The sequence below is a fragment of the Phragmites australis genome, chromosome 15 (genome assembly GCF_958298935.1).
Source record: "Phragmites australis chromosome 15, lpPhrAust1.1, whole genome shotgun sequence".
Classification (NCBI taxonomy): Eukaryota; Viridiplantae; Streptophyta; class Magnoliopsida; order Poales; family Poaceae; genus Phragmites; species Phragmites australis.
The window spans coordinates 1,997,271-2,024,141 of NC_084935.1; the positions used below are offsets into that span (position 1 = coordinate 1,997,271).

The 26,871-nt window shown below is 46.1% G+C and overlaps 3 protein-coding genes and 1 pseudogene across 3 annotated transcripts; 3 read left to right on the forward strand and 1 right to left on the reverse strand.

Moving 5' to 3' along the window:
• The first annotated feature begins 599 nt into the window (after positions 1-599).
• Positions 600-1,720, forward strand: LOC133893342 (glyoxylase I 4-like). The gene is made up of 3 exons (XM_062334342.1): positions 600-862; positions 953-1,064; positions 1,146-1,720. The coding sequence occupies exons 1-3, from the start codon at positions 609-611 to the stop codon at positions 1,392-1,394; spliced, it is 615 nt and encodes a 204-aa protein (XP_062190326.1). The 5' UTR covers positions 600-608; the 3' UTR covers positions 1,395-1,720.
• Positions 1,721-2,613: 893 nt separating this feature from the next.
• On the forward strand, positions 2,614-11,184 carry LOC133892976 (uncharacterized). Its single transcript, XM_062333959.1, has 8 exons — positions 2,614-3,241; positions 5,437-5,521; positions 5,767-5,884; positions 5,986-6,285; positions 8,943-9,083; positions 9,192-9,293; positions 10,763-10,832; positions 10,932-11,184. The coding sequence occupies exons 1-8, from the start codon at positions 2,614-2,616 to the stop codon at positions 11,015-11,017; spliced, it is 1,530 nt and encodes a 509-aa protein (XP_062189943.1). The 3' UTR covers positions 11,018-11,184.
• Positions 11,185-18,433: 7,249 nt separating this feature from the next.
• On the forward strand, positions 18,434-22,798 carry LOC133893305 (serine carboxypeptidase II-3-like). Its single transcript, XM_062334302.1, has 7 exons — positions 18,434-19,028; positions 19,166-19,548; positions 19,666-19,926; positions 20,048-20,166; positions 21,763-21,855; positions 21,943-22,048; positions 22,301-22,798. Exons 1-7 carry the CDS (start codon positions 18,599-18,601, stop codon positions 22,475-22,477), a joined length of 1,569 nt encoding a protein of 522 aa, XP_062190286.1. The 5' UTR covers positions 18,434-18,598; the 3' UTR covers positions 22,478-22,798.
• A 193-nt stretch (positions 22,799-22,991) lies between these two features.
• Positions 22,992-26,495, reverse strand: LOC133893306 (uncharacterized; annotated as a pseudogene).
• Positions 26,496-26,871: the final 376 nt, after the last annotated feature.

The following is a 26,871-nucleotide window of genomic DNA, read 5'->3' on the forward strand; positions in this document are numbered from 1 at the left end:
TATTTATCTTTTATCATCTCACACTTGTGTATCTCATATTTACACATCTCTCTTAGTATCTCACGTTTTATATCAAATAGATTAAAAGATAAACACAGAAAAATAATTATACAAATTATATTGTACTTTTTTTATTGTATCGACACGTACAACCTAAGCCACCATGCCGTGCCAGGACGCCACCATGCCAAGCTCTAGATACGGTACAACCTTAATGTTCGTACCATACTAATCTGACACAAAATATTTTATATCATATGTACTTTGGGCCGTACTAAGTAGGCCGCCCAAAAATAACATGGCCCAAGTGACAGCTTACTCACATGCATGCTCGGACTCGGGAGACATCACCGAGTGCCAGAGCAGCAGTCAGCAGATTGTGTCAGTGCACCATCCCGCCGGCCGACCTGACAGGGCGCTCTCGGGTCCCCAGACTGCCGTGGCGATCCCCTCGGTTGCCACATCGGTCCTGACCGCCCATGCATGCAAACTGCACAGAAACGTGGCAGGCCGGCGCGACGGCACGACGCGTACCCTGCCTTGCGTGCGTCCGCTTTAAAACCCGCGCGCCTTCCCGGCTCGAGAGCGCGCAGAAAAGAGCCAAAAACATGGGAGAAGAGTGCAAGGACGCGACGGCCCAGCAGCTGCGGCAGGTTGAAGCAGCCGGCGACGGCGGCCATCGTGCGGAGGATGTCGTCCACCCGGCGGACTCGGCGAAGCTGTACGAGGACGTGCCGCTGATGGCGCTCAACCACATCTCCCGCCTCTGCAAGTCCGTCGACGCCTCCGTCCGGTTCTACGTCGAGGCACTCGGCTTCGTCCTCATCCACCGCCCTCCCGCCCTCGACTTCTCCGGCGCATGGTACCATACTGCCACTACTAGCGCGTGTACCGGCAAGTTTGGCAAGAAAACGTCTGTTTTCATCGTGATTCATGTGCATTATTATTCCAGGCTTTTCAACTACGGGGTTGGGATCCATCTCGTGCAGCGCGACGACGCGCGGAAAGCCCCCGACGTCAACCCCGGTGACCTCGACCCCATGGACAACCACATCTCATTCCAGGTCCGTCGTACGTCTCATGCATTTGTCAGAGTCGTGACGTACAGTGCCATACCAAGTTACCAATCACATCTTTGTCTGCAGTGTGAGGACATGAGGGTGATGGAGAGGAGGCTCAAGGAGATGAGGATCAGGTACATGAAGCGGACCATCAACGAGGAGGAAGGCTCGCCCATCGACCAGCTCTTCTTCAAGGACCCAGATGGCTTCATGATCGAGATCTGCAACTGCGAGAACCTCGAGCTCGTCCCCGCCGGCGCGCTCGGCCGCCTCAGGCTGCCGAGAGACCGCCACAACCCGCCGGTCCGCATGGACGGCGCCCGCGACGAGTAGGAGGCAAACGTGTCCGGAGCGTGGACGGACGGATGTGCCATGCCACTCACGCGTGGTGGCGTGGGCGGCCGGGTGCATGCGCACTAGTGAGAAACTGGGCCAAGTTAATAGGAGTAGTAGCTAGAACCTAGTGTAGCGTTCTACTGATTTTGAGCTGCAGTGCTTCTTCTGATCCATGCATGGTTCGCATCAAGAGTTCACAAGCTTGAGTTCGAACTGCAATTCTTGGTTTGTTGTTTGTTCGCTGCGCTCGCCTGAGGAAACTAGGAGACAGTTATGGTATTTTGAATTAAATTTGTATGCTGAGATTGAATGGCTCTAATCAAGGCCCGATTACCTCTAGGCCAATTTGTAAAGCGGAGTGGCCTTATTGTGGGTATGTTTGGCAGAGCTACGGTATATTTAAACCATTTAATCTTATAGTTTACAAATGTAAGATATGATAAGAATCTAGGAGCTGTAGCTTTACAAACCGAGTCTAATATATCTAGCGATTCCGTCCGTTGATGAAGGCCATCTTGTTCTTGTTTGGAAAGAGGCGACCGTCGAATCCACAACGTCTATACGGAAGGGGCTTCGTGAAACTTGGGGACACCGCATCGCATCCCATCTCATCCCATCCAGTGATCCACCCTGTCGACTGGATCCCCAATCCCCCACCAAGCGTCGAAGCTCTAGTTTCGATCTCTGATTGTGAATTGCCGTGCCAACACCGTCGGTTTCCTTCCGTTGAGCGATCACCATGATGACCACGATTACCAAGCCCTACGACCGGGAGTCCGGGAGGCGCACCGGCGCCGTGTGGCCGAATTGCTGAAGGAGCTTGCGGGGACCGAGGGCTACATAAGGGAAGGTGACCCTGGGCACCCGCACCGTCACGGTCCATACTGGCTTTTCGCCGTGGCCTCCCGCCGGAGTGGAGCCGCCGCAGCGTCATGTTTGGGTGGTCGAGGCGCTTCTTAATGCCATCCATCCACGGGCTCGTCGTCGGGGCGCTGGCTCGGCTGCCGAGGAGCGCCGTGCGCGAGCACGGCCGCGGCGTCGTCCTCGCCGGAACCTGCTACGGCTGCCTCGGCAACCCAGCCTCTAACATTGTCGCGAACGCGCTCTAGTACGACGCGGCCTTCCCTCCCCGCGACGAACGCCCGCGGGACATGGTCGGCTCCGCGGCGTTATTCCGGTGCGCGCGCCCCGCTCGCTCGACGGCCTCCTCGCGTTCATGCGCAGCTACTGCCCCGAGGTGTCCACAGACGAGTCGCTACGGTGCCTGGAGGCCAGCAAGGCTGAGCTCGACGCCGCCGTCCGGATGGCCTCCGCTCTCCATCAACTGCACGGAGTCCACACACCGCCACCGCCCCCACCGCAGCTAAGCCGAGGAGCCCGACGCGCAGTCGATCACGTAAAGAATTCCTTCATGGAGCACCAGGCGTACGTAGTCGCCATGATAGCAGAACTGGCACTGCAGAAACACACCACGCAGACCGGTCAAGACTCAAGAGCTTGCCCTTCACTTCATCTGCGGCAAACACCGGTTCGGGAGCGGCCGCTGCATGATCCACCACGCCAACTTCTTGGCGAATTGAAGCAGAAGGCCACGCAGTTCGCCGGCGAAGCTCCGTCGCTCTTCTTCGCTGAGGTAAACGCCCTGACCAGAGGCGCCTCTGACGTGACCCTCTGCTGCCCTGCGCCGCCGTCGCACGGCCCCGGCGGTTGCTCGGCTTGCGAGTTCGGAGGAAAGAGGCTCGTGCACCCTACCGGTGAAGAGTTCTACGGCCGGGTGGGCTTCACCGATGGCGAAGACCCCGCCATGGTGGACCGCTTCAAGAAGCATCCGGACTCCGAGCTAGGTGCGTGGCCCGTTTGACGAGGACTACGTGTTCTTTGACGCTGGACTGCATCCGGAGATGGCAAGCTTTTTGGAGCACCGCTACTCCGCCCTGGACGACGACCATGTCAACTTAAGTTTCATGACGCTTGGACAGTACTTAGTGGATCTGCTTGGATTACAAATTCGTGCAGATTTGAGAGTCGTCAAGGTGTTTTGTACTTGGCGAGTTATAACGTGACCATGTCAACTTAAGGAACATCACTCATATATTTCAATAAATTAAATAAGTATCCATCGATTGCAACAAAAACATAATACGCGGTTACAACGAATGTCGTAGTTTGATTTTTTTAGATCCGAAAAAGATGAAAAGATTATTCGTTAATTTTCTTCTACTTAAAAAGTTTTTAATGAATCTCATGTCCACTTTGAATCCCACGTAATCTCACGCTAGCTCCTAAATCCTGAGATTCGTTTTTCTTCCATTAGCTCCTCCGCCCGCATGCACCTCCGTGACACCACCACGTCAGCCGCAATGATCTCTTCTCTGCACCCTGCTCCCCTCCGCATACCGATCCATGCCCGCGCACACCTCCCCGCCGCCGTCACAGTTCCAGGCCCCTCCCCGCCGTTGCCGCGATTCCGAGGAGCCCCACAACTTGGCTCCCTATCGTCGTAGTTCCAAGGCCCTCCCTTTCGCCATCGTGATTCCAAGGAGCATCACCTGCCCCCGTGCTGATGGCCATGCTTGACGCATGCTCGCTGCGTCCTGTGTGGCACCCATCTCTCGATCTCCTTCTGTCGCACTGGCCGCATACCGAGCTCCATGGCCGCCATCATTGTCGTATTCGTCCGCTCCTACCACAGATTGACCTTTACCGCTGCTATTGATTCATCGTTACCAGTTAGCCCCATTCCCATCCCTTCGGTTCACTGTTGCACGCTCATCATCCCCTTTCTTCATTTGTTTCCCCGACGGACAGTGTTGTCGCCGTCGACACCATCTCCGTGGTTGCCACCACCGAGGAAGCCCACCGTCACCTGTCGTGCTATGGTCGTCTCCGCTGGTCACGAAGCACAAGAGCCGAGCCGTTGCACCGTTCTCCGTCGGCGAGCCGCACACAACTGACGCTATCCCCTCTCCTCTGCCATTTTTTGTGTACTGACATCTTAGGTTATTTATGGCCGTTTTTTCATGATTGTAATCATCAACTTCATGTTACATTTAGCTGGCTTCCTTTTATTGTATACGTGTGATCAATTTCGGCTGAACTTTAGCTAGCTGATGGTTAATTTACATGTGCACACACAAGCACACACAACTGCCACCGTCCCCTCTCCTGTGCCATTTTTGTGTACTGGCAGCTCAAGTTATGAGGTCACATATATGGAGTAGTTATTTATGGTCATTTTTTTCATGATTGCAATAATCAACTTCATGTGGCATACAACCGGCTTCCTTTTGTTGTATACATGTGTGACCAATTTTGGTTGAACTTCCGCTAGCTGATGGTTAATTTAAATCTGAACACACAAGTGCGCACAATTTGCACAATCATCACTTCAGAACCAGTTCTAGATTAACATTACAATGGATGCATATGTGTGTAACATGAAAGAAATGCTCGTGTCCAACAGTTAGAAGGTTTGGGTAACAAAGGGTTTAGGAAAAGTATAAATTCGTAATATTGACATTGAAATATGCTGCGAGTATTTAAATATAAGACCAATTGGCATGAAACCAGATTTGTTAGTTTGTTTATAGCATGATCTACCTGTCCATAACGTGTACTCATTTTTTAAGATAAGGTGCTCTACCTGTCCATAATGTGCTCTACCTGTCCATAATGTGTACTCATGAAATGAAATAATTACTTTTATCGCTTCAAAATTTGGACTTTTCATGTGGCCTTATAGCATGCTCTACCTCTCCTTTGTTTGTTTCATCACATAGGTTGGTGGAATTCTGTAAAAATTTAGTGGCACCCTAGATTTAATTATTCCCGGTAGTGTAGAACTTGAAGAACTCTGTAAGCACTCATATTGTTGTTTGATCCCTCCATTATTTTGATTGCCGATTGATCACCTATGATTCCTTCAACTAAATTTGCCTGACAAAAGACCATAGTTTCAGTCATAGTATGCACCTCTTTCCATATTCAGTGCCCTATAATTTGTGGCAGTTATAACTTTACATTTTGCCCTGCATTTCAGTTTTCTCATGTCAAATTGTAACGGTGTGCAGTTCATCTTGTGGAGGAGTGAACAGTATTGTGAAATACAATTCACCGGCAACAAGGTGTGTCTCCTGCCAACCGGTCTTGGTTGAAATCAATTGCTTGTAGAAACCAATGCATTGGATCTGTACCGATATCGATGCCCTCATATCTATTTCCTCATATATGTATATTCTACTTGGTTCTGTTTTTATATGCCACTTGCTACTTATATCAGTCACCGAGAAGAATTTCAAGATTTTCATAGGTCCAGGTTACCCTATGCACGAGGCATAGTTACCGCACACCGTATTTGCTTCTGTAATAGTTACTTCTGTAGTTGCCACTTCTGGAGCTTCAATAGAGAGAGGAAGGCTGGGGATAATCTTGCTGCGACGGCCCTCGAGTCCGCCGCCCTCGCCCTCGGCTCCAACGCCACGAAGAAGGTGATCACGCCGCACACACTCCATCACTATCCAACCATTGCTGCCAACCACTTCGCGGTCCCAGGCCATCTAGTAACTGTCAGCGTCCCGATCACGAGCAGATTGACAAGGAACGTGCCGGCGTGGTCGAAGGCGCCGGCGTGGTCAAGGAGTTCTCCGCCGGCGTGGAGACCCTCGTGACGAAGGGGCCCATGGAAATCTCCCCCTTGAGCATCCCGCTCGCGATATCGAACGCCGGGTCCGCCCTGGTCTCCATCGACGCGGGCATCGGCTTCCTGGGCCCGAACTACTCGATCTCAACCGCCTGCGCCACCTCCAACCACTGTTTCCACAGCGCCGCGGACCAGATCCGCCTGGGCCGAGCGGACGTCATGGTCGCCGGCGGCGCGGAGGCCGCGATCGTGCCCCTAATTCCATCTCAATCCCGCCTTCACTATTTTGCAATGTGCATGATAGAACAAATTGCTTTTTAAATTCCTCCTCAAAAATAGTATACATATTTCTTGTATATGATTCAGCAGCCGTCTTCAATAAAGACAAGTTACTAATACAAAGAATCGGATCTGAATTCCGTGATTTGTAGTCTTCATATAACTCATTTCCACGGAGGCGTGCAACACGTTTATCATATTCTACCAAGAGTTCTGAAATGGAAAGTTTCCTACGGAAAGTTTTCTTGAACATATTATTCATACCTTCACTCCTTTGAGTGGATGTCATGTCTGCACAAAATGAATCATAGCGGTAGACAGTGGCCCATTTCTCATGCAATGCATATAAATTTTTAACCATGAATTCTTTTCAAGGTTGTAAGTAGTCAATAACTCTTGCCACTTCATGTTAAAATGTGCCACTGATCTTTCTTCATATATGCAACTCTTAAAGTCCTTGAGAAAATCATGATTGTTGGAGATTACATGACTGAGATGTTTTGCAGCATTCTGGTATATGTGCCACAGGCAAAGACGGTGGCTTGAGTTTGGTAATACAATCTTAATTGCCTTTGCCATTGCAGCACATTGATCTGTAAAAATTGTTTCAGGTTGCTTCCCAGACATTACTTTCAAAAAGGTACTAAATAGCCAAATGAACGACTCGGCACTTTCATCGAATAACAGTGCAGCTCCAAAAATAATAGTCTGCCTGCGATGATTTGTTCCAAGAATTGGAGCAAATGGCATCTCAGACTTATTTGTTTGAAATGTAGTGTCAACGCACATGACATCCCCAAAACAAGCATAATCTATAATTGCATGACCATCGGCCCAAAAGAAATTAGATATTCGACCATCCTCTTTATCTAATTCCACGGCATAGTAAAAAGAAGGATCTTCAGCTTGTTTATTCTCCAGGTATTCCAATAGGGTTTGTGCATCTTGTGTTTCCAAGTATTTTTTGCGCTCACGACCGATGAAGTTATTGCAATCCATTTTTAAGAAATTCACATTCTCTGCTCTACCGGACCACCGTTGAAAAAAATCATATATTTCAGCTGGCCTAACTCCTGCTTCACGCATCTTGCTAATGATATGTTCATCGGCATTTGACATACGTCGTTGTGATCTAAGCATATGTGCCTTGTTTGGACTGACAAAACTGTGATTATGAGCAAGGAAGACTTTCTGCATCATCCAAATACCATCCCGGGAAATATAGAAATGAACACGAGCATTACAAGATGACCTTGTTGTAGCACGTTCTTTCTTTGGTTGATATATCTGACTAGTGTTCTTCTGACCTTCGTTACTACAAACAAAGTACTTGGAAGATAATGTGCCATCTACACGATGTTTAGTATGGCTCTTCCTAATACTGAACCTGATCTTTCTGGCATATGCATTATAGAACTTGTATGCATCATCCTCTGAATTAAAGGTCAAGCCAACCTTTGGCACAAGTTCATTAGAAACATTTTGATCATTAACCTACACCAAAGGTATATATCAAATCAAGTGTTACCGTGGTTCATAGCAAAGTACTTCATTTTATATAAATCACTTACCTCCAAATTTGCAGGAGCAACTTTTTCAGATTTATCATCATCAGAGTTGAAATCCCCATCACCAACCTCAAAATTGGGACATGAGCTTTCGCCCACATCGCCATGGATAGGCAGCTGTGACATACGAGCACACCTGCCCACGACAGTATAGCAGTTAAACTGGAGAGAAACAAAGCAGTCACCAAAGCAGTACCAATTCATTCATCACAACAGAGCAAGCGTGCAAAGGGAAGGGTCCAACGAAGCGCTCAAGAACAGCAACCAAAATACACCTCACGTTGCATTGATGGGCCTCACAAGTAATTGATTCATTAGGAGTTAACACCAAGCTAATCAAATAACCTGAAGAGCTAGACAAAACTTTTAGACACTCCCACTGACAGCTACATGAGATGCTGCTGCCTCCTGTGGCCGTGAGGATGGGCTGAAGCAGCACGCTCGAAGATGAGATGCTGCTGCCTCCCGCCGCAGCACGCGACTCGATCGACGCGATCGACGAAGCGCTCCCTCCGGCCACGAGCGACGCGAGCGAGGAAATCCTCCCGTCGCCGTGAGCGACGCGATCGACACGATCAAGGAAATCCTCTCGCCGCCGCGCTCGACTCACGCCGTAAGGCTCTAACGGAGAAACGACGTCGTTTAGCAGGATTGAGATGGAATTAGAGGCACATCGCTTTGAGATTATGACTAGCCACATGTCACATAAAGAGCGAAGGTCCCTCAGATTAGTATCAGACCGGGTCTCGTAGAATTCGTTTCCGTGACTGGTGGCATCCTCACCGGCTTACCACCCCATCTTTTTCACCGGGCTAGTATACTCCCTGAGATATCCCTCTAAACCCAAGAAGCATATCAGTGGAAAACTCAAAACCTAACCTCTCCTCGCCGCACAAATAGTACATCACCTGACTCCTCGTCGATTTCAAGCACCTGAAAATTAGGAGGCATGTTATGTAAAAGTTTGTGCCTTTTTAGACTAAATTTATAAATTTGAAAAACTTCACAATCACATTTGCAATTGAATACTGATCATTTGAGTCCTAAACTAAAACACAGATGGATATTAATCTGCATGGGTCGCAGGTTAACTACATAAACGTTCATGCAACCTCGTCGCTTGCTGGGGACCTGGCAGAAGCGAATGCTTTAAAGCAAGTCTTCAAGGACACGTACCGAATTAAAATGAACGCGACCAAGGTACGGTGCTCTCTTTATCAGTCATTTGCACCATGCACGATGATCTAGATATTTTGCTCGAGATTGCAACTTCGCTCGAGATCCATGCATCACCTCTGTGCCCTGCAGTTCATGGCAGGGCATTGCCTTGGCGCGGCAGTCGGTTTGGAGGCCATTGTCACCATCAAAGCCATAACCACCGGATGGGTGCATCCGACTATAAACCAATTTGTAAGTACGCAACTCCTACTAGCACTGCTACTCCTAGCTGAGCTGACTACCGATGAAACAACAATTTTCAAAATTTTACTAGTTGGCAACTGAATGAATTTCTCTATGACTTATTTAATTACATCCCGAATGTCACGTTTGTACCAATCTTACATCTATATTGATTTGAATATCTTTATGTATTGATAGGTTAATTGCTTAGTAAACAAGATATTAAACTAGTTGAACTTAATCTAGAAGCATAAAACTTATCCTTGAGACTGTCACACCAATCAATGAACTTAGTGTAGCGTGTGATGACCGTTAACTCGGTAACCCGTACTGAGAGCCTATTAATTAATTTAGAGTGAATTGTATAAAATTATAAGTATTATACTATTTGTAACATAAATCTATAAGTGTTATGCCTAGTAACGTAGAACTACAAGCATAGTGCATTAATTTCTCACATAACCTGATTTTAATTAGATTCATCAAAAAATGGTCTTATATTTCTAAAAAATTCTATAATTTTTAATACGTGTTTCATAATCCATTTTAATTAGATTCACTCAAAAAACCTATGTATAATTTAAACTAAAATTCTCTAAAAATACTACTTTTATAACCCCTAATAATTGTTAGGGTCTCAAATAAAATCCCAAAAATATAGAAAAATTCACTAATATTCTTCTTATATAATGAAATAATTTATTAAATTATTTCAAGCCCTAGGTTATATGATGAAAAAGTGAGTTTCTTAAGTACTTACAAAGAACTCACTTTTTCATCGTACAACCTAGGTCTATAAATAATTTTAGAAATTAGCTCATCATATAAGAAGAATATTAATGATTTGTTTCATATTTTTAGGATTTTATTTGAGACACTAACAATTGTTAGGAGTTATAAATGTAGCATTTTTTAGAGAATTATAACAATCTTTCTGAGTAAATCTAATTAAAATAAATTGCACATGAATTATGGAACGCGTATAAAAAGTTCAAGGATTTTTGGAGAAATATGAAACTATTTTTTTGGATGAATCTAATTAAGATCAGATTTTGTGTGAAATTAGTGTATTATACTTGCAGTTTTATGTTAGGCACAATACTTGTAGTTTTATATTACAAATGACATAATACTTGTAATTCTATGCAATTCACTCATTAATTTAATACTTGTTGATATGTTTCTAGTGTTGTCCAACCTGATTATGTCGATTGCCATATTTAATATCTGCTTGAATATGACTAGAAGTATCATTGCTTTATATAATCTTGAAATATCCATGTTCATATGTGTGATATTTGTATATGGCTGTCAAGTTTTGTTTATCACATTAAAATTTAAAATCAATTTAATCAGATAGTTACTAAAACGTACTTTGAAACAACACAATTTGCACGGGCAATTTTGCTAGCACGAAATAAATGTAACAATCAAAGCTGAGAGTTGTGCTACATATATATCTGCTCTGTCAACTGCAGAATGCTGACCCGGCAGTTGATCAATTTGACACGGTGCGTAATGTAAAACAGCAGCATAAAGTACACGTTGGTGAGTGGCAATGCGCGCAGAATCCCCCCCCCCCCCCCTGATTTGAGTACATTCCTCCCTCTCTCTCACACACTCTTTTCGTTCGATCTTTCCGTGCAGGCATCTCCAATTCGTTTGGATTTGGTGGACACAATTCAGTGGTAGTGTTCGCACCGTTAAGCATTGCACATTCAGTTAGAAACTAGAAACGCAATTTAATCAGAAAACGGTGAATACCTTCCTGGATGTTTTCTTGGAAGTGAAAGGTGTTACTCCCTCCGTCCAAGAATACAAGGCTTGTTTTATTTTGAAAAAGTGAATCTTTGTATACTTCAATCAACAATTGGTTAAATTATAAGTATGCCAAAATGCTTTCACACTCTATTAGTTTTGTAGCTATAAATGACATTACAAATTATAGCTACTTGTGTTCTTGAGGAATTTTTTTTGGTAGATATGGCTTGCACTCAATCTGAGTGACAGATAATGTTGCATATTGGAAATTAGTTGAACAGAAAAATAGTGCATCCATGAATTGTTGAGAACGGAGCGGCTACATTTCAGTGACGCCTACGTTATCTTCTAAGTTTGCATAAAGATATAGGTTGCATTCTTGAGATTTCATCGGTGGCATAAGAGAATCTTGATATAAGATGCAACAGCATGATGGGCCTTTGCTTAGATATTTGCCTTGTTGTTATCCTTCACAATGTACTTAGCTCATTTCACGTCCAAGTGTATTCCTTTAACACATTTGCAACTTGCAATGGTCGCCTTTGGCGTACTTCTCGACGCCTTTCTGTTCCATTTCTGCGTCTACAGTTTCAACATTCTATTGCACCTGATAGGTTCCCCTTGCTTGTGTGACTGTGTCTTTTTCGTGGTCTGGTGGCATGTTTTCGTGATGTTTAGACCACAGGAAGTTCAGAGTTATGAATACAGTTCCTCTAATTCTTTTTTGGAATCCCTCCATTTCTAAACACTCCAGTTTCATCAAATGATTCGAATTTACAGAAAGGAATGGTGATAGTGCTTTGTATCTAGCTTTGTTTGAGAGAATAACCAGCTAGCTGCTCCTGGTCCCGGCAATTTTTTTCCGGAAAGACGGCAAGAGCTTTGCCAATTTTATTAGACAAGGAATAAAACAGGAACTTACAACAACAATATAGATAAGAACGAGAGACGCTCACAATGGAGCAGGTCGCCCTAGCACAACAGAGGTTTCAGAACAACATCAACGAGAGAATCACAAAAACAACTAGAAGAAGGAAAGGGTAAGGGGGTGAAGAAGGCCGTCCACCAACTATCTGAGTCCTGCAGCTATCAGATATTGATCAAAAGCCTCTTTGATTTTAATGGCCAAGTCCCGGGCCGAGTTGCTTGTGTTTTTAAAAATCCTAGAGTTTCTTTCCTTCCAAATGCTCCACCAAAGGGTGATGACAAGCCCATCAAACTGGTTTCTGTGATTTTTGTCCACCTTCCTTGCGGCCGCACGCCACCAACCGGAAAGGGTAAGAGCGAAACTGGTCCATCCCCAGTAAGTTGTTAAGCTGCATCAAGGGAAGGAGGTGCAACCACACCTCTTTTATGAACACACAGTCTTTACAGAGATGAACTGGGGTCTCATTTTCTTGGTCGCAAAGGTTGCAGGTTTGATTATGTGGCTATCCTCTTTTAGCCAAATTATCTGCTGTCAGGATTTTTTTTTAGAAGAATCCATGCAAAAGTTTTACATTTTGGTTGAACTTTAGCTTTCCACAGCGCCTTCATGTTGTTTTTCATCATGGATCCATGAAATTGAGCCATGTATGCACTCCGCGTCGTGTACAGACCACTAGACGTTCAGCGCCAAATGATTTGGTCTGGTACTGTCGGTGAATCAGGAACCAGGGGTCCCCGAATCCCAAAGACCGGCCAGCATTCCGCCACATGGCGCCCTCCCGCGGGGTCATCTCCGCGAGGTAAAAAAGGCTAAGTCTCGGGAGAGGGTGCTCGGGGCCACAATCAGTGGCCCCCGAGTACCCGGGTTCCCCGATGATCTGTGAAGACTAAGTGACCGGGAAGAAAGTGATTGGGGAGGTGAACAGTGACCTCCAAGCACCCAAGTCCCCCGACGACCAGGAAAGCCGAGTACCGGAAAGAAAGTGCTCGGGGAGGTGAACAGTGACCCCGAGCACCCAAGTCCCCCGACGACCAGGAGAACCGAGTGCCGGGAAGGGTGTGCCCGGGGGTGCGAGCAGTGGCCCCCCGGGCACCCGAGTACCCCGAGGACCCAAGGAAGGTAGTTCCGGGAGAGAGTGCTCGGGGTTGCGAGCAGCGGCCCCCGAGGATCCGTACAGTCAAGCCCGGGAGAGAGTGCTCAGGCAATGAATAGTAGCCCCCGAGCACTCGGTTCCCTGAGGACCAAGAAAGGGCGTTCTCAGGAGAGAGTACGCGGGGAGGTGAACAGTGACCCCCGAGCACTCGGTTCCCCGACAACCCAGGAAGCCCCCCGTCAGTGGCCCCCACAGGGGTCCAACGGTGAGGTGTTAGCCAGTGAAAGGCCCGATGCCGCATTTAAGAGCGCGCGTGGCCTGTCACCTCCAACTGCTCCCGCCACGCTCGGTGTCAGTTCCTGCCATATTCTGGCAGAAGGACGTGGGGACATTTAATGCACGAGTCCCATCCCATGCCATCCGGCGCGCCTTAGGATAGCATCGCGAGGCCCGAGGCGTTCCGTCTGCCGCGCTGCTGTGGTAGGCGAACAAGATCGGGCGGGCACGCCGGACCGCTCTGCGGCTGCCCGGTGGGCCCTCTCCACGGCGCCCGTTGCCAGCGCCATCATGACGACCGAAGACCAGGCGCGGGGCGTGTTTTCAACCCCCGTCACTTCGCGTAGAGGCCATGATGACGCCCTTTCCATTTATAGCGCCTTGGAACTCGTGCCCTCCCTCTCGGGGCACGCTAACGCCGGTGGGTATTTAAAGCAGCCGGCAGCACAGATCAAAAAGACGAGTGGAAGTCTACGGTGAATCCAAGCTCAGACAGGCGCACACATAGCCAGCAGACTCTCGCTCAGAGATCGAAGAGCACCTTCGTACGAGCATAGAAACCGAAGAACAAGGAGCCTAAGGCTCTAGGATAGACAGATATTCTTGTAACTGGCACATTCCTAAGAGACATTCTCAGGACATTTATAGTATCCACACAGGAGTAGGGTGTTACGCGCTGTGCGGCCCGAACCTGTTTAAAAATCCCCCAGCGCATTTACTCTTTTCTGCATTAGATCATTCCACCTCACTTGCCATCGCATTTACATCCATTTATTTCTCCAGCAAACATATTCAGAATCATCCTCCGGCCGAATCTCTAAAAAGGAGTCCCTCAGGATCCCTGCGATAGGAGTTAACCCTCCGACAGGTACCTCTTGCACAAGGTTGAAATATTGGTTGTGTTCCCAGAGTTCCGTTAGCTGTAATAGCTTTTCTTGCATGGTGATTTCCTCTAGATAGGATAACCATTGATGATTGTGGAGTCTTTTTTTAACACAGAAATTCTTCCTCCGAGATTTGGCGAAGATTAAAGGGGCTATATTTCTAGGCGCCCTCCCAATAATCTAACTGGAGTTCCAGAAGTAAGCTTTCTCCCCATTTTACATTGAAACTATTGTAGATGAATGGAAAAGGGGATGGTCTCTGATCCCGGCAATAACCAGCTGGAATATTTTGTCCTAAAAATCCCCACCATGATGCAAATCATCTGTCCTGACATGCGCCGGCCAATCAGAAACTCGAACGTTTCTCCTGTCCTCTTGCAAATCATACGCCTAACTCCTGCCTCCTCGTTCCTCAAAAGGAGATGCTTCTGCTAACAACCAAAAGTTCAGACTGCAGGAAGCTTCCAATGTCAGTGGGACAGTCAACGGACAAACGTGAACGAGAAGCTTCAGACAGCGACCATAGAATACCTCCACAGCTCTGAATTCTGAATTCTGACGGAGAACACAGCCAGAGAGTTCAGACAGCGTAGGCTCGACTCGACCTGCGCCAGGAACTGCCATGGCGTCCATCTTCTTGCTGGAACAACACTGGGACTTTGTCATTCAGAATCTGCAGTTGTTATCCGTCGATCAGATAATACCACCTCGCGAAAGGGCAGCCGTCGCGTCCCGACCAATGCGCACGAGCACGGACAAGCGTGCGTTAGGCTGGATTGGTCATCGATCCAGACCAGCGCCGAATGATTAAACTCGTCGACGATGCCGGCCGGCCGGGTGTGGTGGCTGGAGTAGTGGCCGGTGTGGATTCCTTCCATGAGACTATCATCATATCACCACCACTGAAAGCGACCCAAGAGCCACCCCAGACGTCTAGATGAGATGACAGCCAATGGCAAAACTTAAGAGATAATGCTATCTGAATCAGTCAAATTCCAGTCTCCACAGTCTGGTCTTAATGAGTTCTACAATTAGGCTAATGGCATTATCTTAGGGAAGACGTCTCGTTTTGCTCTACCCCTTGCTCTTCCTTCTCCGGCCGACGCCAAGTAAATTATTGGATGCAAAATGACCTCACCGATTAATGGGTCACGGGGCTAAACCAGAGACTGATAATGTGGCCTGATCCGCTGTAGTTGTCAGCAGCATCGTATTCTGTCTCTCGTTGCATAATCTAGCATAGCTTATTTGTGCGCGGTGATGCGACGGGCTCCATTTGCGTATACACCTGTGCGCATTGGCGCCCACAATTCGGCGTCGACGGCGATCGGATTTGGACGTCGGTTGAGGCCACACCGGCCGGCATTACCTGTCGCAATTCGGGTCCAAGTTGGGCTTATCTGTATGCGTGACTCACGCCGCCGCACCTGCAGGAAATGCTGCTCCTTTTCTGACCCAAACTGTAATGTATTGATGGATTCAGAGAATTTTGTTGATTTGGGCACAGAGTTTCCAGGTAGGCTGCACAACAGGACGATCTCTTCTCCGGTGAACTTCTGCATGGAGTAGTGTTTGCACCCATGGTATAGCATGGAACTTTGTACAAGCGGACTCATCACGCATCGAGCCATCCCATGTCTCACACTCTCGTCTGTGACGAAGCAACATACTTGTTTTCTTTCTTTTTCGCGAGGAAAAAAAATACTTGTTTACTTCGCCTTCAGTGCCCTTTAGTTTTTTTGAAACGGATGCTGGCAGGAGAACCATCTGAATCGTGTTAATAAGAAGGAGAAGCTCGACAGGGAAAAAGAATAAAAAGGCCCGAACCGACGCAACAAAAGAGAGAGAAAAGAAAGTAAAAAACACACATCCTCCAACAGAGGGGCAGGGAGGCTATTCTCACAAGAACAAGCACCTTAAATAGTGTGCCCCAGCGATGGCATAGTTGTTCACCTCCTCAAAGATTCGACTCACAATCTCATCTACCAGCTATTTTTTTTTTCTTGAAAATACGTTTGTTTCTCTCCTCCTAGATTTCTCAGTGGCAAGTATGACAAGCGATTTAAAGGTTTTTCTAGAAGAGGGGATCACGAGCGACCTCCACCACCCCTATAAAGTATGCCCTTTAGCTTTATACTACTTAGACACCAGCTTTGGTAGGCTTTGTGTTCAAATGGATCGGTCTTATGATGGAACTTGACATGGATAGGAACGGTAGTCACGTTGTAAAGATACAACTCCTATAAAGTATGTGTCAAGAGTTAATTCTTGATAATTATTTCAGTATATCGGACGATGGGTGTGTGATTGATGTGTTTGGTGTGTGTTTATAAACTTAAGAAAATCATAGTAATTCAGGTTCAGACCTCACATATGATAACAATCCTATGTTATTTATGTTCTTTTATGGAAAGTATGAAACTATTTATAGATGTGTTCCTCTACTCTTACAAGCTCGATCCTCCTCTCTTTATATAGCAGAAGCGATGTACATACAAACAGACAGTGACAACAGCGTGATCGATCTAACCCTGACGAAACAATCTACCCCTAGCTAGGGTAGGTATGCAGACCCTACACTGGTCGATCGGCCTGCCCTGTCCCGTTGCCCCACCTCGCATGCCCGCCTGCGTCCGTCCCATCTGCCATACAACGTCATGCCTGTCTGTAACGTCATCTCGTAGCATTTAATGTTATGAGACAAGACACTGCACATCTGCGTCGATCAAGACCTCGTTGAGGATGTGCTGGTGAAGTAAAATAATTGAGTAGATATTATATAATGCGACTTGATAGGTTAAGATGAAATATCTACCCTGTAACCTGTAAGGCTGGTAGCAGAGTTTACCTCCGCGACCAGGAGGCTAGTCGCGAGAGCCTTGCCTGGCCGTGCGATAAGATCATGATCTTTGAAAAAATATCTACTACAAGCTGTCACTCCCTTGATAGCCACCGTACAGATACAGTAAAAAGGAAATTAATTTGGATTCCCAAAACACCACTTTGACTACGAATATGCATTAAAATATATTTGAATTCACATAAAATAAAATTATGAAATTATGGAAGAATTATTTGAGACTAATCTATAGTGACAAATCTAAATACATATAATATATTATAAATCAAACGTGAAAGATGATTGCCCGGATGTTATCCAAAACGTCACTTTTTATGACTAGGGACTACGGAACTAGCACCAGATATGTGGGTGATACTTATCCAACACAGGAGGGGGTAAAAGAACTTTAGATTTTTTTAATCATACATTGGTTAAAAGTGCAAGGCAATTTTTTAGTTGAAGGCCCTACAACGCTGACCAATCTTAGGTCTTAACCACGTGATAATTACCTAACTGTGTACTAGCCTAACCAACTTATGGATAACATAGCTGGACTGCTGGAGCAGTGATTGCAAAATGTTCTTTCCACTTGCACCGTCTTCCACAGCGAAAACAGCTCAATGCCTGAGGTGTACTCCTGTAGAGTCTAGACGACTATGCCACTGCGGTGTTGCCGCCAAAACACCGCGTTTGATCTTGCTGTCTCTCTTGAAGAAATCAACTTCTAGATTATCATGATTCACCTTATTGCTTTATTGATTGGGACATGATTGTCATCTGAAGGACATAAGCAGTGACTGAGACTTGTCTGAAGATAATATTGGAAATTACAACTACAGCAAATGCAAGTTTGTTTGTATTGCGCACATATGTGAATTTGAGATAGAAACAGGCGAGAATTTCTCTCTCTTTTGTTCCCGTGTCTGTCTTTGATTGGAAATCGTCTAGAATTCGGCGGCATTTTCCCATGTTAGTTTGAATCTTCAAGGTTACGTTTATGCTCATAGCGTTTCTTTCGCACTTTCAATGCTCATCAGTCAAAATCAGTCTACCAAGAGGAAATTCAACAGTCCCACTGATAACAACCTCTGATGCTTCCTTCCTAACACAACTAGTAACTTGGCAATGGCCAGCAGAATCAAACTATTGATGAACGATTGATTTAACTAGACCAGCAGAATCATATGGAAAAATTATCTACTTGAACGAATTATCCAAGAGCTTGGTAATACGTAGTAGCTTGTAATTTGCAATTTCTACCTCCTTTCCCTTTTCAAATAAGAACAGATTAGTAAATGGACAGTAACAGAGGCATTGTATTTGGGCCAGAGCAGAGCAGGAACCATCATCCATGCCGTGATTGAATGGGAATCCCGCCTACGATTTCTGCCTGTCATCATTTGTCCCACATATTGTTGTATTTAGCAACCCATCAGTGCATATATATACCAGACGTCCTCCGGTCTATCGTGCTCGTCCAGCTCCATAACCACCGCCGGATCAAGCAGTACCGGGCTACCGGCACGCACCATGGGGAGCAGCAGCAAGGCCACCACTAGGACCGCGCGGCTGCTCTTGGCAGCAGTGCAATGCCTCGCGCTGGCCTCTGGAGTGGCCGCGGCGAAGGCGCGGCCACGGCAGGGCGACTACCTCAACCGGCTGCGCGGGTCGCCGTCCGCGCGCCAGTCGTGGCAGGCCGAGGCGTCGCTGGCCGCCGTGTCGACGACGCCAGATAGAGCGCCGCGGCACGCGGTTTCGTCCACGCCGCCGGCAGCAGTCGGGCACAAGGAGTCCGACCGCGTGGACCGGCTGCCGGGCCAGCCGGATGGCGTGGACTTCGCGCAGTACGCCGGGTACGTGACGGTGGACGCGTCCGCCGGGCGCGCGCTGTTCTACTACCTCGCCGAGGCCGTCGGCAACGGGTCGGCGTCCAGGCCCCTCCTCCTCTGGCTCAACGGAGGTACACATCGTTGCACATCGATCAGTAGTCGGGTTGCTTACTTACTACGCATGTGTAGCTGGAGACTTGTGGTGCTTGGTTTCTCATGTTCGTGTGCTCGATCGCACGTGCCACCATGTGTGTGCAACTGTGCGCAGGCCCCGGGTGCTCGTCGCTGGGGTACGGAGCCATGGAGGAGCTGGGCCCGTTCCGCGTGATGAGCGACGGCAAGACGCTGTACCGCAACCCCTATTCCTGGAACCACGCGGCAAACGTGCTGTTCCTGGAGAGCCCGGCCGGCGTGGGGTTCTCGTACTCGAACACGACGGCGGACTACAGCCGCAGCGGCGACAACACGACGGCGGAGGACGCGCTGGCGTTCCTGCTGAACTGGGTGGAGCGGTTCCCCGAGTACAAGGGCCGCGACTTCTACATCGCAGGCGAGAGCTACGCCGGCCACTACGTCCCGCAGCTCGCCCACGCCATCCTCCGCCACGCCGCCGGCAAGGCCTCCTCCCCGATCAACTTCAAAGGCATCATGGTACGTGCACAGCACTGTTACACGTAACCAGGAGCGTGTGAAGCACACGATCGGTGCTGTGCCGTGTCGTGTCGTGTGGGTTCATTTCGCAACTGATGTGATGCTCGACCAACTAAGATCGGGAACGCGGTGATCAACGACTGGACGGACGCGAAGGGGATGTACGACTTCTTCTGGACGCACGCGCTCATCTCGGACGAGACGGCGGACGGCATCAGCAAGAACTGCAACTTCACCGCCGGCGCGTCGGACTCCAACGCGCTCTGCGACGACGCCCAGGGGGAGGCCGACGAGAGCCTGCGGGACATCGACATCTACAACATCTACGCGCCCAACTGCCAGTCCGACGGCCTCGTCACGCCGCCGATCACCCCCTCGGTGCGTACGTGCGCCGCCATCGACGTTCATCATGATCGATTAATTGGGCTAGCATGCAGGGGAAGCGACTGACAAATAATGTGGCTTGGATCATACGTGATGTGATGTGCCTGCACTGCAGGTCGAGAACTTTGATCCGTGCACGGATTATTACGTGGAGGCCTACCTCAACGACCCGGACGTGCAGAAGGCGCTCCACGCGAACGTCACCCGGCTTGACCACCCCTGGTCTGCCTGCAGGTACACCGGCCGTATGAAAAACTCCAAATCACCCTCTAAATTTTGCCTTGATCCTTGAATTTCGCCATGATCTATGAAACCGTAATTTTTTTATCTTAATTTTTACAATACCATTTAAATAACACCATAACCGGTTGTAAACGACGGTTTTACCTATGTGGCGGATCTATTGACGGTTTTTGCCATGTGGACTGACATGTCACTTAATATTTTATTCTTTTTTTTTGCCAAGTAATTTTCCATACGTTTGACTTGGTCATGTTGCTTCTATCCTTGAGAGAGAGAATGATAGGTGAGACTAGGGTCAATACTGTCACTTATGCATAGTTGAATGATAAGCCAAACCAAATCAACCATGCCAGCATATCCACAGGGCTAAATTGGTCATGCATACCTGCCACATAGGTAAAATCGTTCTCTAAAACCGGTTAGTGTGTTATTCGAATGATATTATAGAGTTTAAGTAAAAAAAAATCTGATTTCATAGTTTATGATGAAACCTGAAGACCGATGCAAAGTTTAGGGGGGTGATTTGGACTCTAATAATAATCACGTCACGCATTAGGCAGCAAACACATTTCGTGCCTGCAATTAACATGACTTGCGGCTTCACCTTATCACACTGATTTGAGCTTAATCACCTAGTTTTGCTACGACTATTCGATCGTGCTAGAGCAGCTATGGAAGTGAATCCGATTTAGATCACGACAGCTAGGGTCGACGCATGAGTGACAGCAAGGGCAATCGACGATGACATCTCCACTCCTGGAGATATTTTTGATGCTCCATCAGTCACCTATCAACTGTTAAACCTGATTGATTGCTGCACAACCTGGAGGCAATCATTCATACGATCGTTACGTTAATCTTACGCTTGATCCTGGCATTCATAATAGGGATTAGGTAAGGTACGTGCCACACACATGCACGAAAAGTGCACATCTACCACGAATAACTCGTCGCTCTATTCGTCCTGGAGTTCTGTCCGTAACAGTATGATATTGCGGTATTATACACCGTCGTGAACGGTAGGTATAGCACGGGAAGGACGCAGCACAAAAAGCTAGGTGGTTACATGCTCAAAGGCTTCGAACTTTTACCAACTGCAAGACTTGCACTTGTGAGTTGGCCAAGCATGCAGAAATTGCCTGTTGCCCGGGTTTCCTGTAGAGATTGCTTTCCAGCATTTTTTTTATAGTTAACAAATGAGAATGCGAGGAATGCATGGCGGTAGTTTAGAGTTTCAGATCTGACTTTATGATTCTTCCTACCAAGATCTGATATCACAATCTGTATAGTTATTCATTCATGCCGTGATTCAACGCGCATGACGAATAGCGTTTCCCCCATGCTCTTTGAGTTTTCAATTGCATTTCCTCCACATCTTGCAACACAGTACGCATGGATCTTTTGGTGTTGCTTGTGGATCTTGGAAGTCTATGATGATTGATCCACTTGGTTCCTGCCCATGCTGCAGGAATTGATTGGCCCCATGTGACTGCAAACGCAGTCATCTAGAACATAAAAATGTAACTAAATATTATCTTCAAAACCGTGGAATATATATTTTTTTACAAAGGTGTAAATCCTTTTCAGTGTTGTCTTGAGACGCTGGATCGACAGCGCCACAACAGTCTTGCCCATCATCCAGGAGCTGCTGAAGAACAACATTAGAGTCTGGGTGTACAGGTACGTACAACAGATTTCAGATGCTTCACTGATGCAACAATCCAACTTGGAATTGAACTCAACTAAGGTGTCACTGTTGTTTTGCAGTGGAGACATTGATGGGAGAGTGCCTGTCACTTCCACTAGATATTCTGTCAACCAGCTCCAGCTCCCAGTTGCTACTAAATGGAGACCATGGTTCAGCAGCACTCAGGTGCTTACAGCCTCACACTCTACTCTTCACTCCCCTCACCTGTTCACTGCAATATCAAGCAAACACAATCACACGACAATGCAAAAAAATCTGTAGCTAACATAAGTAAGCAATACTCATTCAATTCCTACAGAAGAATATGGAATTACTCTGTCAAGATGAATCAGAAAATTATGGAGTTCTGATATCATGAGCTCTCGTTCCTGTTATAGTTTGGCGTTCGTAGTGACTTCTTCAATATTCTGAACTCAGGGTGCTGGAGAGGTGGGCGGATACGTTGTGAAATACAAGGGCAACCTCAGCCTCGTAACCGTGAGAGGAGCAGGCCATGAGGTCCCCAGCTACCAGCCACTGCGAGCGCTTGTGCTTGTTCAGAATTTCCTTGCTGGCAAAATGCTCCCTGATTGCAAAAAATGCGAACAGGTTTAGCAAAAGTACCATATTTAAAGTATAAATAGTACATCGGCAGCATCACAAGTTGTACCCAGTTCATTCAGTATGAGAGATTAAAGCAGAAGCAAATGAAGTTAGAAAATAGAAACATACGCACCTGGCAGATCATGTAACTGCAGGTCAGCAAAGGCAATTATATAGTCATATAGAGAGATATGTACGACTGAAGACCAAATCTATCAAATCTGAAGAATGGAGCCCAGAAAGGCATGCTGCAAAACTAGTGCTTCCATGTGTTAACAGATATCGATCAGGACAATGAAATTTATGTGCTGGTAACTAAGACGGGTTATACTATATCATTGGTTCCATGAGTTAAAGGAGCATTAGAGTATTGCAAAATGGCTAAACCTCAGAAATGTCAATCAGGCATCAGTAAATGCAATTCTTGCAGAAACAGCAAATACCAATGTGCGAGAAATAAAGAACGGTTTGCTTGGATGCACTCCACGAAAGAGCTAATAGTATTTCATTTCCACACAAACGAATATAGGTCCTTGAAAAAGTCCAATTCCTTTTGCAGTTCTCAGCAGTTGAAAACAAAGGTTTGAATAACGAATTTTTCATCCTTGAATGTACTAAACAATTCTGTTGTGCTTCCCCAGACAACAAACACACGGTATCACAATACATTGACTCGCTGATTCTTACAAGATCTTTAAAATACACATGCATGCAATGGCATGCTTTCTATATTTGGATGGCCATAATGGTGGCAACATCACGTCATCTGATCTTGTATGAATCACAACAATGCACAAATGTTGTGAGATGAATCAGCCTACAATTTATTCTCCCTCTTTCGTCTCTATGTGGTCTATGGTTGGGGAACTTGTCCCGGTTAATCCTTGCATCTTTTCGCAGACATAAACATAATGGGAGTCAGGATCCTCTGGAATAAACCCATCAGGGAGTCTCCCCTTCTCTGTCAGAGGAACAGGATCCAATACAGACCTTCCTGTCTTACCCTTGAAACCAGGTCTCGCTGCAATACAATAAAACCCCAATGATGAAGCCAGCATAAAAGTACAGGAAAAAAAACTCAAACAAGGAATTTACACAGCCATCTGTTTTCATTTTATCATGCTAATATATATTTTTTCCTTTTCGGATCACTACAAGGGGTAGTCTGGACCATGATTTTTATTTTCTTCTGACATGTTTTTCTTGAGTTTATGGTTCTCATTTCTAAAAATAAAGAAAAAAGAAAAAAGCTTTTAAGTTCCAAGACTCTTCATTAGTGACACAGTAAAAAAAATCTTGCCACAGAAAGGACCTATTTGCAAGTTACCATGTGATATGAAGAATAAAAGTTGGTGAGCAAGTCAAAATGCAATCTACAAATTAAGGTTGTCAATGCAATAACACACAATTTGAAAATGCTTCCCATATTAGGAGTGTGATAGCATCTCTTTTCTATTTTGCCTCAGTTCCTTAAATCAAAATTCGCTGACTTAACTACATAAGAGTCACTGGCTACTTTAACTCTGCCTAACAGAAGCAAATCTGGAGCAGAAAAAAGAAGACCTTCAAGAAGAAAATTGCATGGCAGATACAAGAGTATAATTAACCTCAATCTGCTACTTGGGTCCGAAATACCTTAATAAATAAATTAAACTTGGAAGTACGGCATTGACCTTTGATAAGTAGAACTCTTACAACACTCCAGAATTCAATTAAATGAAACTATCTAACAAGACAAACAATATTCATGAGCGCCAACAAAAAAAGCTCAGTTTTTTATTAGAGTTGCATGATGTAGGAAAAAGGAAAAATTGAAGCCTTCTCCTAAGCAGTGTACCAGAATATAAACGAAAGGTAAAATTGGCAAGGTATACAAGAATTACTGTCAGTCAGACAACATTTTTGCAAAGCAAAGGAGTTAAAACTAAAAATTAAATTTTAAACGTACGTAGAATGTACAATACAATCTTCCAATTGCATCCTGGTTGATTCAAATGTGGAACTCGCACTGATGGATCACCATATGTTATCTGGCAGTTCAGACATCAAAGTTGATCAGAATAGTTTATATCAAGGATTTAATAGATTAACAACTGTTAAGGTTGGGCTGTGTATGTGAATAAGGTCCACAGGCCCATGAACATGAGTGCGTATATGTATACAAAGAAGAGGAATAAAGAAGATTCTTTAATTCACTCCCAAAATTGTCCTCAAAAACTCTAATCAGAAGAAATGCATTCAAAGTGCTTACCAAAATAAAGACTCCTCCTGGTCTAATAAGCCTACAATCAAAAGTACAACTGATTAGTCTGCAGGACTGTTGAAATTTAGGAGATATCTCAGTGCAGGTGCGACTGCAGAGTGATACTTCAGAGGGGCAGCAAAGACACTAACAAACCTGTCCACTTCCAGAACCATCTGAGCTGCACTGAGAGGAGCATCCACGCCACACTATGAAAGCAGCAAGACCGAAATGTTGAAGAAGTCCAGAAATAAGCAAAAGGACACGGTGACATATGTTACTTACTTACCATCAATGAGTCCAGAGTACCTAAGAATTTAAGAAAATTAAATAAGTGATATTGCATATGTGTGTCAATAATTGCCAGAAATAGAAGATCAGAGTAGGAATTAATACCTTTATCAATGGCACAATCAAACGATTCATCAGAAAACATACTCATATCTCTAACATCCATGTGCAAGTCTGCAAGTCATAAGGGTATCAATCGATGGTAGATTGCATCTTTCAACAAGGGAAGTGATAAAAAATCAAGGATACATTGCATCTGTGGAGTGTTGAAATATTTCTTTCTCATCATCTCAATTACAACCGAAGAAATGTCAATGTTCACTATCTCCACATAGCCATCACTGACCATATCCTCTGACATAACTACAGACAGCAGTGCAGGAAAAGGAAATTGGAATTAGTCAATTAGCACAGAGAGTGTAATTAAGGAAAAGAAGAAACTGGTCCCTGGTTTATGATTAGTCGGAGCTTAAGCTTGCAAGCACAAAACAAACTCGCTACTGCATAACTAGCCTGGCCAGAGTTGATTTAAATATTCAACTATACAGTTAAGTGCTGGCTCCAGTTGCGTGGCTCTGTATCCAACGTGTGAAAAAGCAGAGAAACTGTGCTCCTGACATACAGGAGTGTGGCATCAATAGCAAGAGATTATCATTTCATAGTTCCCATATGTCCTAGTTGTACAGAAGCTCACAGCAACAAGATTTCATTCAGAGTAAAAGCAGATCAAGGGCAGTGAGAGTGTGACCTCGTCTGGCTGTCATGATGATACATAAGCAAAGATACAAAAAGAACCGCGGCTAAATCACCACCTAGTCAAGAACCTTTTCCACGAGAAACTATTGCGTGGCTATACCACAACAGCGATTTCCATCACAACAGACTCTGCCTATGCACGCAACTCCTACTCCAGAAGATCACTATCCATCCGCAGTTCCCATGCTATCATAATCATACTTGAACGAAAAAAGAAGAACAAAAATAAGCGAACTTTCTACTTTTGGGAAGAAAGGAATACGAAAGCAAATCAACGGTAACTCCACTTCTTCGTGCAGTGTCAAGCCAGTGCAATATTCCTAAAGAACAATCAATCGCAACTGATAGGAGAAGCAAAGGTTTGCGTACGAGCGGAGCCGCAGCCGATCATGAGGAGCCGCGACGCCGGCGGCACGAAGCGGCGGACGAAGGGGCGCAGCGCGTCGTAGCGCTGGTACCAGTCGTACGGCGCGCCGCCCTCCTCCACGTACCTCGCGTCCCAGTACCCCGCCTCCCCGTAGTTGAACGCCCTCCCGCCGCCGCCCCCCTCCTCCGCCCCGTCGTCGGGCGGCGGCGACAACATCGCGAGCGTTGGGGGCCGGGAGCTAGGAGGGGAGGGGGAGTGAATTGCGAGGGGAACTGGATGGGCAAGGTAGAAGTAGTTTTTTTTTAGGATGGAAGGTAGTAGTTGGGGGTGGGAGGAGCATCGGCATCGGTGCGGTGCTCGCGCCCGCCTGAGCTTGGGACCAGCCCACCTCACGTCGCTGCCCAGTGGCTCTCTCCTTTTTCTAATTTTCTTTTAGAGAAAAGTTTTTTTTAAAGAGTGCATGTCGTCTGCTTGATTTCTATCTAAAAGCTATGATTGCTTATAGTGCAGACGTTGATTTGAAAAAAATCGTACGACTATAAAATATTATAAAATAAATCAATTGGTAGGATAGTGAAATTAACCGTAGCTTTAGACAGGGAATCAGACATATACTATTGACTGTTTGCTTGCACCTGTTGGCTCCCTTTTCTCCCCCTGTTTCTTCCACTTTTGTTCAGCTTCACATGATCTTTTTTCAAGCTCTTAAGGGCTTGTTATCATGCGTCAAATGTCAGCGAGTGGGTTGTA